General features: G+C 38.2%; 3 protein-coding genes and 1 pseudogene across 4 annotated transcripts in view; 1 reads left to right on the forward strand and 3 right to left on the reverse strand.

Moving 5' to 3' along the window:
* Nucleotides 1–1376: 1376 nt before the first annotated feature.
* LOC145468417 (dynein light chain Tctex-type 5-like) lies at nt 1377–2615 on the reverse strand. The gene has a single exon (XM_081452120.1). It carries the CDS (start codon nt 2386–2388, stop codon nt 1960–1962), a length of 429 nt encoding a protein of 142 aa, XP_081308246.1. The 5' UTR covers nt 2389–2615; the 3' UTR covers nt 1377–1959.
* Nucleotides 2616–3163: 548 nt separating this feature from the next.
* LOC145468051 (ELAV-like protein 1 pseudogene) lies at nt 3164–9088 on the reverse strand (annotated as a pseudogene).
* A 345-nt stretch (nt 9089–9433) lies between these two features.
* Nucleotides 9434–14669, reverse strand: LOC145468555 (S-methyl-5'-thioadenosine phosphorylase-like). Its single transcript, XM_081452294.1, has 7 exons — nt 14584–14669; nt 13217–13303; nt 12964–13022; nt 12175–12445; nt 11808–12047; nt 10719–10841; nt 9434–10099 (listed from the first exon to the last, which is right to left on the reverse strand). The coding sequence occupies exons 1-7, from the start codon at nt 14596–14598 to the stop codon at nt 10061–10063; spliced, it is 834 nt and encodes a 277-aa protein (XP_081308420.1). The 5' UTR covers nt 14599–14669; the 3' UTR covers nt 9434–10060.
* The window catches only part of LOC145468552 (N-sulfoglucosamine sulfohydrolase-like), a 29372-nt gene continuing 26638 nt past the window's right edge, over nt 14631–17364 (forward strand). Inside the window, exons 1-2 of one of the 2 annotated variants that reach the window (XM_081452292.1) lie at nt 14631–14968; nt 16361–16512. In XM_081452292.1, coding sequence (XP_081308418.1) covers nt 14707–14968; nt 16361–16512 — 414 coding nt within the window. In that variant the 5' untranslated portion in view covers nt 14631–14706. The remainder of the gene's footprint in view (nt 14969–16360; nt 16513–17364) is intronic. The other variant, XM_081452291.1, reaches the window with a different exon arrangement.

Genomic DNA, 17364 nt, shown 5'->3' on the forward strand with positions numbered 1-17364 from the left:
AATGGGGTCAGTTTCAATTCCAACAGAACGAAGAGTTTTGCTGTGAATCTTTGTTCGTTCATTAACACCCGATGTATCTGATGTTTTTTTTAAGTTCCTCGACTATAATGGACTTTACTTACATATCAATGATGTGAAGAATACTGAAGGATGTCTCTGGTGCGGGGCTATAGATTTCTCTCAATTTAATGACTGTTATCCAATCAGGGCTGGGGTATGTGAATGTACCTAGAAATCAGCATCTTTTCTTCGTTCTAAGTTTGACACTGTTCATTTTTTGTTAAATGAAAAGTTCAACCCGTGGTGACTGAACAAGCCATGGCCATTGGGATGTACGGGGAGGATAATGCACACGGCAAACAGCAAAGTTGTTCTTCAAGCTGACATTAAACTCGGAAGCATCCACATGTATCGAATCGTTTTTCATCGCAAATATTTTTTTTGAACTTGCGCATCAGTCAATTCCAGCCGTGCCCATGCGGCCCCCCACCCCCTCCGGCCATTCTAGGAACTAGGGTTTATTTTAACAAAATAAACTGGCAAATGCCCCACCGTTTGGACAAACTAGCTGTTCAAATGCCCCGGGGCAGTGGCTCAATAATGTTTTATTTTCTTCTTTTTTCGTCTTACTGACACTAAAATCTAAGCTAATTCGGGCCAAAGGAAGTCCTAGCTGGGTCTTAATCAGTCCCGTAATAGTGAAATAATAGGCCATTCTGCAGATCTAGCGTCTCATTTTTGTCCTCCCTTGACTGCATTACTTCCAAAAAATTTCGGACGATTTAAAGTTTTGGACAAAAAAAGTGTTCGAAAATAAAAGCGTCCGAAATTTTAAGCGTCTGAAATATTTACAGTACAGTGTGAAACTTTTAAATAGCTCCAAAGTTCCTTTATGGAGCGAACTCTAGTTTGAGACACTGCTCGAGATACTAAACGGCTTGATAGAATATTTCTTATTTTCTCGTCGGTGTATCTACAAAACCTTGAGGATGCAGTAAGATTATCATTTTCACAGATGTTGTTTCAGTCTAAAACGTATTTTGTAGGCATAAAATTACGTTGGCTATGTTTCCGCATTTTTGTCCCAAATTTTTGTCCGAAATTTGTCCGAAGTGAGATAAAAAGTGTCCGAAATTTTAACGTCCTAAATTTTTGCAAGTTATATATTCAATAAGAAAAGTACCGTATTTGCCGATGAACTGGTCATAAAAGAAGCAAAAACGCCATATAGGGTGAAAAAGCGAGGTGGTCGAATGCCTTGGGGTAACTGATTGGAAGGGTAATATCCGACCCCCGATATGGACAGGGTGGGAAAATGCCCTACTACTGCCAGGGGGGATGGGAACAGCTGACACATGGTCCTGCTAAGGATTAATGTGAGGTTAACTCTATTTATTAACATAATAAATAACCTTTTCTACTTCCTATTTACAAGAGAAAGGGAAATCGATTGAAAAGACAAGCCAGATGGCAGAAATGGACATACTCAGTTTACATCGAAAATAATCGATCTTTCTTTCTTTCTTTCTTTCTTTTTTTCCCCGCTGTACAAGGGAAATGATCGAACCCTGCAGTGTACAATTGATATTTAAGAACAGCGAACTGAATATATTCTGAACATGCTAGATCTGCTGGCTGCAGTTTCGCTGTGCAGATATGTAGAATTGATTACTTTACAGAAGTGTCTTAGGCAAACAAAGCCTAAGAACTAATGCAATCAACTTTGGTAATTAAGATATAACATATTTAAGCATTTTGTGAAACGGTAACTTTCGATTACATATTCTTTGCTTGGATCCAGTGTTCTGTTGCAATCAGTTCCTATTATAGAATTTCTCAACTTGGCTTTTTCTGGTATTTCATTTGATTTAACAATTTAAAAAGTCGACTTTTTATCGTTATTTAGTCCTCAGTTCAATCCTGTAGGACGAGAACTGAATCTTAATCATCATTTACGGTTTAAAAGTTCCTAGTAGCATAAGTAGCGAACACAGTTCCCACCGCAAACAAGGACTCGTTTTTGTACCAGGCAGAAGCAAAGCTGTCATACTCTGGCTTCCATACCTTATGTGAAGCTTTCACTATTCCAGTGTCGTTCGCCTGTCCCATCAAAACAACCACAGTGAAATCGGAGAACTGGTGTTGAATATTTCGTAGTTTTTGTTTGATAATCTGGCTCAGTGTGTCACATCTAGCGTCGCTGTCCCATGAGGTGAAGCCAACTCCTTGTAAGTTAGATCTTAGTACTTCCTCAATCGTATCTTGTATTTGAAGATCTTGAAGTTTACAGGCCGGTTGAAGAATAAGCAAGTCGCCGTCTTTCATAAGGCCACCCAGCGGAGTACGAGAAATAATGGCCGCGCTTTCAAAAGTGCGTTTTCTCATCATTTCGTGTCGTGCGCTCGCTAAAGAGTTTCCCGTGAAATGTTCGAAACAAGCAAGGTTGTTAAGAAGATGAGAATTTCCCGTTATGTTGAATAGTACGTAATTAGCCTGAAGCCAACAACGGAAACATACAGCCTGACAAACAAGGACGTCGTCTGCAGTTCGGTGATAAAAGACAACAAAAAAGCCAGGGCTGAAATAAAAACGGAGCTCCCTCGATGTTCGTGGGTTTTCTCTTAGACAGGAAAAATTTTCCCGCAGTTGTTTCCTTTTCGAATGAAATTTAAGTAACAATGATGTTTGATTACGACTTCGCTCGCTTAACAATTACCTTTCAGCTCTTGGAGACTTGATGAAGTAATTATGCGAAAACCCTTTGGCTGTAACTCCTATTTTCTCTCAAATCAATAACCCCAGTGTTTATCAAATGAACCTGCACTAAATGAGAAAGGGCTGTCACTGCAAAGCGACGGAAAGAAACAGGGGCCGTTGGAAAAAATTATAATCGAGGTTTAAAAACCAATACAAGGGCTCGCTACGCACTAGAAAATCGAAGATTTCTCGTTATCCAAAATGAAATGAATGGAAAACAGGCCATAAAAAATGAATCAGACGCAAATCCGCTCATCAGCAAAGGGAAAAATAATCTTTCGGTAGTAAATGAAACTGTGAATGGCCTTTGTGTCTCTCGGAAGCCTTCATTAACCGCTTTCTTTCATATTTCTAAACCAATTCATCATAACAAAATAGAGCTTAATGACGAGGGAATTATGTTGGCTTCGCTTTGTCCTCCCGAACGCCTTAATTACGTCAGTGTGGTAGATAAGTTGTTCGGCAAAGGTGCAACATTTTGAAGATTTTAGGAAATGAGTTCCTTGAGCAAACATGTCGCAATTATTGGAAAACTACGTGCACTTCTCAGCATGCTGGAGAATAAAAGTTAATTAAAGGTGCGAGACGTCCTTAAGTTCGGCAAGATTATCACCCACCCAAAACACACTCATTAGTAATCACCAGACATTTTGATGATTCTTCCCATTTTTGCTTTCCCCTTTACTCGCAAAATTACCCAGCTTTAATTTTGTTCGTTGAAAAGAAAGTATTTTCTTCGCGTAGCAGAAAACAGATAAAGAATGTCATGAACTATCAGTTAAGGTGGAAATTTCTTTAAATTTCGTCTCCCTCCCAAAGGCCTGTTATATCGAAAGCGGAGCCATTTAAACGCAGCATTAAAGACAATGTCGCTAATCAGTTGGTGGCACCAATTAAGGCCTGTTGGTTAGCGACCGAAACTTTTCCGTAAAACATTTTCTCGTTAACGAAGGAAATTAAGACAAATGCTTTTATTCTGACAAACAATGGTGGCTCAATTATTTTATCACATTTTATCACCGAGAAAAATGAACGGGAACCGGATAACATTAAAACATTGATATTCACTTGAAATGTAATTCTGCAAAAAGCCTCCCTCAATTATCGTGTGGTTGTTTCAAGGAAAACTGTTTCGCCAAGTATCAGTTAATAACTAACCATCCAAAGAGTTGCGGTTGACGCTTTTACATCTAATGCCGGTTTTGTTTCACATTCTCTTTTTCTTCAGTTCAAAGCTTTTCTTTAACGGGAGGGTCTCTTTCTTTAGTAGTTCAAACAAAATTATTCCGTTTCTTCTTTTTAATTTTGTAGAAAAAAAATAAATAATGATAAAAGCTCAGTTAAATTTGATTTTGATTTTGTCGGTAAATCATGGACTTTGTTTTACCCATACGTTAAGATTAATGCACAATTATGAAATTTCAGAGCTCAAAATGTCCAAAACCAGTAGAAAAAAAACCGGTAGAGTTATCTCGAGCCTAACCGCTGACCACTCGAGGCTCAAGATTGTAGAGCTGTTGGAAAGCCAATTTAAATACCGGGGGAGGGGACTCCCATTTAAAAAGGACAGGGGTGCTCGTCGGAAATTTTAAAAAGAATCCTAGGAGGTACTTTGTGGGTGTGGCTTGAAACTATTTTCACCCCTAAGAGGTACCGATTCTTAAACAACACATTAACTGACGCTTTCATAATTTTTAATACAGTCAAGGACGATTGCTTTGAATACCTTCTACTCGTAAAGTGGATTAACAAATGTCTCCTGTCATATATATTTTTTTGGCTCAATACCTTAAAAGGTACCGCAAAAGCTCTCGCTGTGGAGCTTATGAGGTTGAACACCCTAGAGAGGTACCAACACGACCCCTGAAAGGTATGACGAGCACCCCCGTCCTTTTTACGTGGGAATCCCTCCCCCACCCCCATTGCCAGGTTTAATATAACGCCAATATCAGCGCGCTTTCACTTTTCGTAAAATTTCTTTTCCCCTTTAATCCTGGTTTGGCAATAAGTTCATTTACAAAGTTTACAACGTTGAATAAAAGATCCGAGGACAACTCACACAGTAGAATTAGCTTAGCTTTCATGATAAGCTCAGTTCATGCCCATGAACAATACCTTTCGCTCTCTCTGTCAGCGGTGTTATTTTTCAAACGAGGATCTCTGGACCGAGTCCACCCTCAGACAGCATAGGTCCGCATAAGCGTGCACAATATTAAGCAATTTATGGTTGTATTCCACCAGAGATTATGTGGGGACAAAAAGAAAATGCCAGGAAACTGCATACTTGTAATGAAAAGCTCAAAATGCAGTCTACATAGGCTCCTGTCACTTCTCTGTACAGTGTTCAACAAGATGCTTCAGATACAAGGTGTAAAAGATACTGCTCCTCCAGCATTAATAAAATAGTATTTGGGCTGTATCATGTTTTTTTAAATTAATTTTTGTGCACAAGTCGGTAACAGCCACCCAGCAGGAAGATCCCCAAGTCTTCCATGATAAGCGTTTGAAAACGGCAAGTCAGAGAAAATAAAGCAATAGCATAGGAAGAACCTCCTTAACATCTCACATTCCATAGGTAAGCATTTTTTTATTCAAACGTGTTTCAAGCCAACATGCTTGGGGTTTTACTGGTAACTACACAGAGGGCTGTGTAGCTGTACACCATGGGGGTAGTTTGGTCCCAGGTCAAGCATTTTTACATGTATCAACATGACCTGCCAAACTAAATTACAGGGCCATAGCTGGAGTGTTAGGTGTAGATAGTTTGAACTTTACCATGATTAGTTTATATCTGCAACTATGTAAGTAAGAACTTATATTTTGTTCAGAACAATACTAACTTGAAAATGTATGATGGTTGATAAAGAATTTTTTGAACAAAAATCCAACTGAAGAGATCTCACACACAGAAATAGACTAATCCAAGTAGGTAGCAATTCATGTTTAGTGTAGTAAGGCCAAAATATGTGTAAAAAATTCAGAAATATTGTTGTAAGTTCTAAAAATACCCCTCATTCAATTGATTCTTTGACCAAATATATCGTGGAGAATTCTGAAATTAAAAAGCATTTCCAATTTTCTTGATTTAAAACTTGTCTGGGGGAGCACGCACCCAGACTACCCTAGAGGGTTGCACCTCTGGTGCTTTCTCCCTTGCCCCCAACCGCCCCTTTAAAATAAACCTAGCTATGGCCTTGAATTAATCTCTCATACAAAAATTAAATATGTTTTACCTAGTAAGGATTAAAATGTTTCAACCAGGCTCCTGAAAGTACAGTCAAACCTCACATAGATCCATAAAGGACAAAACTGATGTCATCAGTGTTCAGGTTATACCAGTAAGCAGAGAACTGCGAATTTTTGTCTCTATGGTAAAAAGTCTCTCCAGACATTATTTTGTAATGTACCTGACTTGACTTATGAGATCCTATATAAGGGTTGGAGAATTGTCCAAACCAAAACAAGTCCTGGAAAAATTTAGCCAAGGCTCAAAATGTAAGAACTGAAGTGCACCACAGAATCTTGAAAACTAAAGGTATGGTTGTCAGGCTAGTTGGCGAGCAGTTTTGAATGCACACGAGTTTGAGTCAGTCATGTAGCTAAATGAAAACAAGAGGACAGGTTACAGGGCAGTCATTAAGGCCATAACCCATAACAACTGTTACAGCTAAGTATGCTTGACAGGCACTTGATGCTATGGGTAAAATTGCCTTTTGTTGATACAATTCAATGACAAAGTAACAAGTTTGTTACGGGTGTAAAGTTCAAGGTGCAGGTGACTCAAAACCTAATGACAGCCCTGTCTTATATATCAAAGTTATTAGGCATATAAACAAGTGTTGACATACCAGTAATATGATGTAAACAATTAATCGTGTAATTCTTTGATCTTTGCTTACATCATGATATGTCACATTATGTCCCCATTCGTTCTTGCTGCTTAAGCTTACATCATTCAACCACAAGTTTTCCTACCTTTACATTGATTATGTCCTAGATACTTTTACCAACCAAACGTTTGACCGAATGCGCAACACACTGCACAAAATCAAAACTGTTTGATTGTGTACATGTGTTTCAATCCATTAAGAGTGTCTAGAAAGAGTGTCTGTTGTAGCTAATGCTGGCTTTTCTTGTGATTTCTCCCAAAGGCCTCCATTTCTTTGCGCTAACCAAAAGGACTGCTGCCTCTGGGAGTGGTCTGAGTGGTCTCTGATACATACTCTGTGCAAAAGGAAGTTTTGTTGTTTCTGCTGTGAAAAGGGCATTTCTCACAAGTAGGAGAGGACAGCTTAAATGACAAACATCAGCCTGCGTAATAGGCATCCATTTCTGCGTAGCAGTCTAACCGCTGGGATAAGATTTGATTGTATCAACTACAAAGGTTTGTTTTTCTTAAAAGAGACCTGAAGATGTGTGTTATATTGCTGAACAAAGTAGCCATTCAAGTTCAAAACTGCTTTTAAAGCTTCTTCATATCTCATCATATTGACAAATGCATATCCTGTACCCTTCTTGGCAGATATGGACAATATTGCTCCATGAGGTGCAAACAGTCTGTACAAAAGCAGTTCACTTTCTGTTTCCTCAGCTGAAGAAGGTAGACCATACACGAATACACAGTGATAGTTATGTTGATTTGGTAGAGGATTTAAGTGTAGAGAACCCAGGATATTTGGATCTCTTGGGTGGTGGAGAGCGTTGAAATTCGGTGTATTGCGTGCCAGTCCTGCCCCAAGAGGGGAAAACCGATTATTCGCAGTTTCGTGGTGTATGGGACCCACTCCGCCAAGATTTAATGCTGGCCTCAAAAGTTCATTCGCAGCTATCGAGGTTTGTAAGGACACAGGATTTAGCTGCTGTGAATGAGGTCCCTTAGGAGGATTTGCAAATTTCACCCCCAAGGTTGAGCCAGGTGATAAACTCACACCATTCAAAGCATCAATGGCGGCTTGTGCCTGAGAACGTTTATCAAAACGAATAAATCCTACACCACGACTTTCACCGCTTTCTAACATCAAAATCTTTGAAGAGATGATAGTTCCATATACTCCAAACCAAGTTTTAAGATCGTTTTCACTGACAGCCTTGGGTAATCCACTTATGTACAAATTGGCGTTTTTAATTTCTTCTGAGGACGGTCGTGCATAACTCACTCGTATCTTCTTATTGCTAACCTGCTTTCCGTCAAATGTTTCAATAGCTCTGGCAGCTTCGTCTTCGTGACTGTAGTTTACAAAAGCGTATCCCAGACTAGTACCCGACGTCTTGTCTCGCATAAGTTTACAATTCACAATCGAACCACAAGAACTAAACATGTCTTGAAGAAAGGTTTCGGTGATATCGTGCGGGATGTAGTTGACGATTACATTTTTCCTTTCTTTTACGCAACTATCGCCATTCTCTGGTGTGTCTACCATCTTTGATGACACGAACTGGCTACAGATAACTCTTAAAAGAATCAATAAACCGAGAAAAATCAACAACCTCGATCTTTCCTTGTACGATCATCACACTGACGCTAAGAGCACATGTTCGTCCCCAGTCCTAACTGGCCGTAAAATAGGCATGCGAGGTGTGTTAAAAAATGTTTTTTGCTCCCCAGTATAGAGCCTATGCACTCACGTGTCTAGCAGCCATGCAAATTTATTGGAGCAAAAGAAAATGTTTACATAAAGTTACATAAGAAAAGAGTTCAACTCCCACAGGATTGGTTCGGTACACCAACATGGCTGCCGTTTCATTGTTTTGGAACACCAATATGGCAGTCATGCTTCTGAAAAGCCCCATTGGGGAGGTTCAATAAAGTATTCATTCATTCATTCATTCATTCATGTGCATACACTCCACTGTGGAAACCTCGATCATAAAAGAAAAAATAAGGAAAATATATATTGAAATAATTGGGAACAAAAATAGTCTAAGATGCAGGCCTTCTTTGATCAAGCAATCTTTCCTGAGTAACAGAGCCGAAAAGCAGGGTTTTGCAAAACTATTTTCAAACTAAGTTTTTACATGTGAAACAAGTAGTGTAAAGTAAGCACAAAAACAGTAAAAAGGTTGCTTGATTGTGATGGCTAGTGTTTTCCAGTTGATCATTTCTGCAACTGGTCTCTCAAATGGAAAACCCCTAATTTATCTCTTCACTATTGCTAAAGGTCACATAATTTAAACAGATGGCATGCATGGCTGTCAACCACAACAGGACGTATTATTTGGATATTACAAAAACACATTTTATACAAATAATATATGCAGCAAGGGTTTGAATCTTGGACTTGGCATCATATGAGGGTGGAGGTTGTTGTTGGGTCTCATCATCAGTTAAGTATACAGGTGCATAATTTTTTATTGAAAGCGACAACGGGTGGGGGGGGGGGGAAGGGGGGAAGGGGAGGAAGAGTGCACATAGGATATCTGGAGGGGGGAAGAGTACAGGTAGGAAATCTTTGCTTAAACAGAGGAAATCTTAACTGCCAGTAACTAGTGACATATGTCAGTTAACAAACGGTGGGGTGAGACAGGGTATTTGGCTGGTCCCTTTCCCTTGATACCCGCAACTGATTGATACATATGAAGTGCTTACATGCAGCTGCTTGAAATCAGAAAAGCTGAAAAAGAGCTTTCCCTTCAGATGCAGCATAATGGCTTCCTAATAAACTCCGTCTGTAATCCATTTTGTTTAGTAATCTTTAATTGAGACTATTCCACATAGATTAAAATTAAAATAAATGTTGGGTTGGACAGTCTTAACGAAATTAGTCTGAACAGTAGAGATGTGGTGCCTAGAACATGACTAAATACTATATCTAGGTAACTAGTAATTCCCTATAATTACGTCTGCTCTGATTGAATGGAAGTATTTGCAAAAGATGGTAGGGCAATTCAAAATACAACCAAACTTTGAATTAATTGTTCTTTGTTGCTTGTACTGCAGAGAACTGCAGTTAAACTGTTGGATATTGCCTCTGAGTTACAAAACATGATATAATTGTACTTGTTTTGAGCATTAATTTTACACTACAAACTGGAGTAAAATAATAATTTATATGACTTTGCTTGACTGAATTTTACTAAAGCTTTTCCATTTGAATGAACCCTAAAGTTCTTGTAAAACGCAGAGTTTGAGAGTCATTTGAAAGTCTTCTAGAAGGAATACATCAGTGAGGTGTGTACAATATTTAATGGAGAAATCTTTACTACAATTGCTATGTTTTTGAAACTGCGGTTCATCTATGTTTGTTCAGAGTGACACTTTGAGAACAGAAACACTTTAAAACGACACACATTAATGGGATGAATATCAACTGGCATGGTTTACAATATTATTCGCAACTGCAGTCTGTAAGGCAAAGATCAAAAAAAGAAAGAAATTAGTGATTTATTTGAACTGTGTGAACTAGCTAGGGGTATTATTGCTACGCTGGTAGAACACCAGCATTTTGTCAGGTTAGTCCAACAGTTTGCCAGTAGCATACCATGAGAATCAAGTATTGGCTGTCAGGGAAATGATTGGAATTTGACTGAAATCCTGGATCACTGATTTGGAGTCCAAAGGATAGCCATGAGCTCATAAAGGTGAAATGACTTCACCATTTAACTTGAAACCCAGGATTTTTCTTCACACCCCAAAAGTAAACAGATTAAAAGTTGGCTGTGTGTGAGAGAAGTTAATGATAGTAGAAAGTTCTAAGGCTTTATTTGTGGGGGAGGGGGATGACAGGGGGCAGGAACCCGGGAGAATAGGGGGAGGGAGGTGGGAGAGGAAAGGGCAGGAAACAGGAGAGCAGGGTACGGGAAGCGAGAGGTTCTGACCTTCCTGTAGCCCCCACTCATTTATTTACAAAGACCACTAGCTGTAATTGTTCAACAACAAATTTAAGTTTCACTTCTTTACCTCAATAACCAGAAGCTTACTGGTGATTCTTAAATAACCAAAGGTGCAAAGTATTTTAGCTTACCTGTCGTTCTTTAGTAATGTCTGTCCATTCTTTAGAAGCAATACGTGGAATTGCAGCTAGTAAGAGAGTCTTCACATTTGCCACATTGGATTTAAAAATTGCCATCACTGATTCAACACTGACCTATGCCATGACAATACAAAAGACTCCATTTATTACAGTTAATGATTTTCTTTAATTTCATTACAGTTTTAGTTTCCTCACAAAGAGATATCAGCAATCAGTTTCTCCACACAAGATCACCACCTTGTTAAAGGAGAAGTTCACTCCAAAAAGCTTACTTTTTTGTCTTTGCCTCTAACTCTAACCCGAAGTGACTGCTATCCTGATGAAATTTGTCTCAAAAGATGAGACTTTGGAGGCTGCCATTTTGAACTGTACTTGGCAGCCATATTTATGTGACGTCATTCCGTCTGACTCTAAATTGGTGGCAAGGAGAAAAACCTGCAACTGACTTTGCATCTTTCACAAGGTCAGCAAAATGTATTTTTTCCAAGCAATAATCACTTCACTATCTTCACTGCTATCATTTTTGGAGTTTGGAGCATGTTTGGCTCAAAATAATACGGCTCAAGAGCAGCCATAACTCATAGTGGTAGTTAAAAGGCTTGTTGTAAGCAATTTGGACAAAATCTCTTGGATGGAATGGCGTCACGAAAATGTAGACTGGCTGCTGAGTAGTGTTCAAAATGGCAGCAGCAATGTTGAATTTTGGGCTTCTTTGGAGACGAATTTCATAAGCAAAACCTGCACTTTAGAGCCTGAAACGTCAGTGAGTGGCTAAACTAAGTGTGAGGTTTTTATTAGCAATGACAAAAAACATACGTTTATTGGAGTGACCTTCTCCTTTAATAATCAGCCAAGTGGCAGTCAGTAACAAAAATTTAGTTAATATACATATATTGTCAACCAAGGGTCATATGTAATTTGTTTATTTCTAGTCAAAAAATTGACTGGTCAGTGTCCAACATCCAATTTGATGTACCAAAAAATGAAACAACTTTAAAAGCAATCAACATGCAGCAATCTGTAAGTAGTATATAACTTCAAAACCTGAAAGAGTCAAACAGAGATCTATGCAAAACTTACTGGCTCATGGTCATCTCTCCAACAGTCGTAGTCTGTAACCATAGCAATAGCAGCATAACAAAGTCCAGCTTCATTAGCCAGGACGACTTCTGGAACAGCTGTCATATTGATGATGTCTCCTCCCCACAATTTAAACATTTTGCTTTCAGCTTTTGAAGAGAAACGAGGCCCTTCAACAACAACGTTAGTTCCTGAACTGTGATGAGACAAATTAAGTTCTTTGGCAGCTTCGATAAGAATCTGAAAAAATTAAAACGACACACATTTTCTTGCTTTAGAGCCACACCAACTGTTTTGACAGTAGGCAACAAAAATGATTTGATTGTATTTTATTAATTAAAGAAATTAATTTTAAAAAATGCAGAACCTTTCTAGTATGAGGACAGTAGGGATCATGCATAGGGATATGACAAATTCCCACTGGACTTCCTTCTTTACCATCGTAAAATGTAGATACTCTTTTGGTTGTTCGATCAATAAACTGATCAGGAAATACAAGATCACCAGGTTTATACTCTTCTTTTAAAGATCCACAGGCAGTGGTAACAACAACATGAGTGCAGCCTTCCTCTTTTAGGGCATAAATGTTTGCACGGTAGTTGATGTCTGTTGGCATAATAGTGTGTTTTCTTCCATGTCTATGAAAACATAAAAATATGTAACATAATATCAGATAGTAGGGATCGTATACAGTGTAGGCAAAGCCATAACCAACTCCAAGACCATTAAATTATCAGAAGATCTAAAACACAATAACATCTATGGGTCTTAAATAAACTGAACTATGCACATGATTTTTTACTCACAGAAAATTTTTGTACATAACCTACAGGGCCATTGTGTTGTGTTGTTGTTGTTTGTTTGTTTTTTTCTTTTTTTAGGGGGGGAGGGGGGTTTGGGGGGAGACTTTACTCCTACTCTTGCAGTGCCTCTCTCCACCCAAGAGTACAAATGAGTATCAGAAAATCAAATATTGGGTATGGGAGGAGGGAAAAAGGGGGGGGGGGGAGGGGTTAACTCTACGGCACACTTGAGGGGAAGAGCTAAAATACTTCTAGTTGCTCTGACTAACTAAATGCAAATTTGTACAGAAACGAAATGAGCTGTTATCCTCAAATAGTAATTTAACAATAAATACTTCTCAACATCTGCTTACCTTGGCATCAACACACATTCCACTCCAGCTATTTTACCAAGAAACAAGGAATCTGATGGCTAAAATAAAAACTTATTAACGTCAACCATAAGTAGGACACATGCCAGAGTGCAAGGCAACTGATCTTTACTATCACTAAGTTTTCCTTTTAATAATTTAAATTAAATAAGCATTGTACTGATTTAAAATTATCTGACAATGATAAACATTGATACCCAAAGGTTTTACATGAGTCATCGCTAAAACAAAATACCTCTCCATAGGGTGTTGAAACACGTTTTTCTTTCCTTTCTTTGAAAATATCAGGATCATTCATTCCACTTCCACCAATAATTCCAATCTGTCAAGCCAATATCAAAGTAAATTGTCAATATGACCTTCTCATTTTCTATTATGCTGTTCCAGAAAATACCCATACCTCACACATATGGGTCCTAAAACAGGAGGGGGGGGGGGGTACACAGTGCACAAACATTCTCTGATGTTTCTTGACACCAGGAACCCAGGAAATAAGTGATATATCAACTGGTCAGGGTTACAAAATATTTATCCCATTCCCATTTTGGATATTTCTTTCCCATTCCCATTGACCAAATCCCAGTCCCAGTCACCTTAAATCCCATTTTCCCAGGGCAGAGGCAGGCCAATTCCAATTCCCATTTTACCCCTTCAGAACCCTCTCCCATGGAGGGATGTTTGGTTTGAACCCTCTATCCCACTTGAAAAGTCCAAGTTTTGACTCATACTTTCCTTTAAAAATTTTAGCTGACTCCCTATCCTTTAGAATTTCTAATAACCCCCTTGAGGTAAATGTGGGTTTCGTTTTAGATCTTCACATTATTTAATATTACTAGTAGTAATCAAAGATTAGAGCAGTGGCTTCACCGCACATACTTTGCATGTTTGGTCTGCTTTGGTGGCATTTGAATGGCTTGATAGAAGACTTAGTTTGATCAAATGTCAGATAACCATCTGCATGTGCAGTTGTTTCTATTATCAAGTGCTAACCATAAGTAGGCCAGTTATTCAGGCTAATCACAGTGAAAGTCTGCAGTCCACTTATATCTACATCTACATTTATAGTTAATTAACAAGAGTGCTCCCTCCTTAGCCCAAGTGCTCCATTTAGCCTGAATATCACTCAAGACCCTGTTTATGGTTGGTTCTCAATGATGGAAATAGTATCACGGTTCAGTTAAAACGTCTATTGTCAGCATAAGTACCCCAGGACTCCAGTCTGCATTTTATCCTTAGTCTGCATATTTTTATCCCCGGTACGGTCCGCAGTCTGTAGTCTGCAGTCTGCAGTCTGCAGTCTGCAGTCTGCAGTCTGCAGTCCGCAGTCTGCAGTCTGCAGTCCACAGTCTGCGTTTTACACTGACCAGTACCGGTACACAAGAACCGATACAAAAGACCCAACAAAGTACAACAGCTAAACAAAGGCTCGTAAAGATAGGAAGTACAATGCATGGTTAATCGTTAGTCCCTCAAGTTGTTAAAAATTATATGCATGAGTAAGAGTTTGAATTGATCACGGTGCCATCTTTTTTCCAAAATGGCGAATTTTGTTATCTAAGAAAACAAACAAATCGAGAGAAAACTTTCTTCTTATAACTGTACCTTAACCTTTGCCATTATTTTGATCACTTGTTCTTGCTGTACACGTAACCACGAACACTACAAGGCGTTCCAAACGAGGTGCGCTGAGGGGCCTGGATCTATTATAGAAAGAAAACAATCAAGATGGCTGCAACACGGCAGTTCTGGTTACTTGTTGTAATTTTCACGATATTCACGAGTTGGATCTCTACGAAAGCCAGTTTAAATAAGAGAAAGAATGTCTTGGTCATTATTGGAGACGATGCAGGTTTTGAAACACAGGTGTACAACAACATGGTTTGCAAAACTCCCAACATAAACGCCCTAGCTAAACGTAGTGTTATTTTTAGGAACGCCTTCACTTCAGTCAGTAGTTGTTCTCCAAGCCGCTCAGCCATATTGACAGGTGAAAGTTTAAATCAGTTTTATATCGGTGATGTATAATAATCAAAGATCGATTGTTTTACTGAGTTCATACAAAGAGTCTCGCCCTGTCTATTCAATGTTAAGAAATAATTACCTTTAATTTATTTTAATTATTCTTGTCTAAATAAGATTAATTAGTTAAATTTAATTACATTAATAAAATTTATTAAAATAATTTATGTTTTGAATAAGCTCAATTAAGGATTGACTCTATGAAAGATATTTGAAAATACTCTAAAAATTATACTTGCCTTTAGGCGAGTGCAAATGTGGAACAATAAATTTTCAAATATCACAAATACACTCTGCTTTCATTATTACTCATTTATTGTATGACTGGGAAAATTACAAATGCACGGGTATTAATTTGCACCGTAATGCAAATTAAAAATTAGCAATAAATTGACCCGCACTCAGCCTCCCCCTAAAAGAGGTAATTTTCTTAAATCATATAATTTTTATATAATTTTTAAAAGACAAAACACTAACATGATTAGGAAATTTTTAAAGAGTGTTTTAAATTCATCTTTGAGACTGTCAGACAGAACAAAAGCAAAAATAAATGAAGTGTGTTCAGGGCTGTCAATAAGGGCCATAATCTGTAGCACCTGTTACAGCTAAGCATGCTTGATGGACTCTTGATGCTACGGGTGAACTTGCCTGTAGTTAATACAATTCACTTACGAAGTAACAAGTTTGTTGCGGGTGTCAAGATCAAGGCTACAGATGAATGAAAACTTAATGACAGCCCTGATGTTGAATTGCAGTAACAGTATGGACACTGAATGTTGTAGAGAAACCAATTGCCTGACATTTATCAGTGCTGTGCTCTAGAAGCACCTGGGTGCCACAGAAAACTAACTTTTGCCTTTAGGCAACCAGATAAACTTTCTTTTTTCATATAAACTTAAGTGCTGGGCACCCAGGATTTCGTGGTCAGGAACGTTTGGGCTCCTCGTAATTTTTCTCAGACCACAGACGGAATAAATAAATTGGCCATAAAAAACAGCCTTCATAGTCTTTCCTCTAATGTGATTACCAGATGCTTTTTGAGGAAAGTGAGCCTGTGTTGTCTAATAAGCAACTAAAATCAAGTCTATAATAGCTGTATCAAAACCTTATTTGATTTGATTTGAAAACACTGAATACCCATAGCACAATAGCTGCACCAGTTCTGTAACTGGCATGTGGTTTGTACTGGTTTAGTACATTTCTAGATATCAAGGAAATCAAGTTTCAGAACAAAATTAATATATTATTCACTTGCAATGTTATATGTTATATATACAAGTGTAAATTAAGTTTAATGTGTCGACTGTTTATTTCATAGTCTTCTGGCACCAAAGTATTTTTATTTTTCTATTTTTGTAAGGCCTTCCTCAGCATCAGAATGGTATGTATGGCCTTCACCAGGCAGTGCATCACTTTAATTCATTTGATGCAGTCAAAAGCCTACCTTTGCTCTTACAGAAGTCAAATGTGCGAACTGGAATCATTGGAAAAAAACATGTTGGGCCTGAAACGGTAAATATTTATCAAACGAACTGGTCTACATGTAGGATTGGTATAATTTAGCCCAGGGGGGTGGGGGGGGGGGGGTACTTTAGGAATTTCTGAGTGGGGATGTGCTGTTGGGACCCTGGAACCCTTAGCCTATACTAGAGCTAGTTCAGCTGAATTTTGCTACCCTATACTAGAGTAACCAGTATTAAAACCACCAATTTCCATCTGAATCCCGATTTTTGACAGTTAATAATATCCAGTAGTGTTTTATGATAGTCTTCTATTGACAATGTTGAGGCTGAGTTACAAAAATTTAAACTTGCCGATTTCATTTTTTTATATTTGTGAGTGGCAGTTCCTGGTTTCCTTAGTTTAGATAAAATCTTCAACCAAGTGGTCAGTTTCGTGAAAAATGATACCCTATTTTAGACCCAAAGGTCCTGATTTATATACCCTATCCTAGAGTAAACTGCTTGAAAACCATACCCTTTACGGCGGCACATACCTATATAGCCCATATATGGCAGTACCCCCCCCTCCCCGGAAATTTAGCAAAACTGCCCCATTGAAATTTGGAATCTTGATAACTGCTTAAGTTGCATGTTCTTATAAACTCTGATGCTCTTTCGTGTGGTGTATCTTGATAGCTTTCTTTGTCATTTTTCAAGTGAGGTAATCACTTAAAGCTGATGGTGATGGTTTGATCGTTCTAAATTACAAAAAAGTCTCGCTTATTCAAAGACACTAGCAATATGCATTATTTTTCTATTGTTGAGAGCTGGAATGTTAGGCACCTTATTTAGTTTAAATTTATTCCTGGTTTGAAAAATAACATTCAAATAATTTGCAAATCAGAAAAATTTGGAAAGAAGA

Source organism: Orbicella franksi, chromosome 14 (genome assembly GCF_964199315.1).
Source record: "Orbicella franksi chromosome 14, jaOrbFran1.1, whole genome shotgun sequence".
Classification (NCBI taxonomy): Eukaryota; Metazoa; Cnidaria; class Anthozoa; order Scleractinia; family Merulinidae; genus Orbicella; species Orbicella franksi.

Coding starts and splice junctions, on each gene's coding strand:
- LOC145468417 (XM_081452120.1), bottom strand. CDS start 2,388: ATGATGAGAAAACGCACTTTTGAAAGCGCGGCCATTATTTCTCGTACT.
- LOC145468555 (XM_081452294.1), bottom strand. Junction 12,048..12,174: donor ACTGTCCTCATACTAGAAAG/GTTCTGCATTTT, acceptor TAATTTTTTCAG/ATTCTTATCGAAGCTGCCAA. Junction 10,842..11,807: donor GGAGAGATGACCATGAGCCA/GTAAGTTTTGCA, acceptor GTCATGGCATAG/GTCAGTGTTGAATCAGTGAT.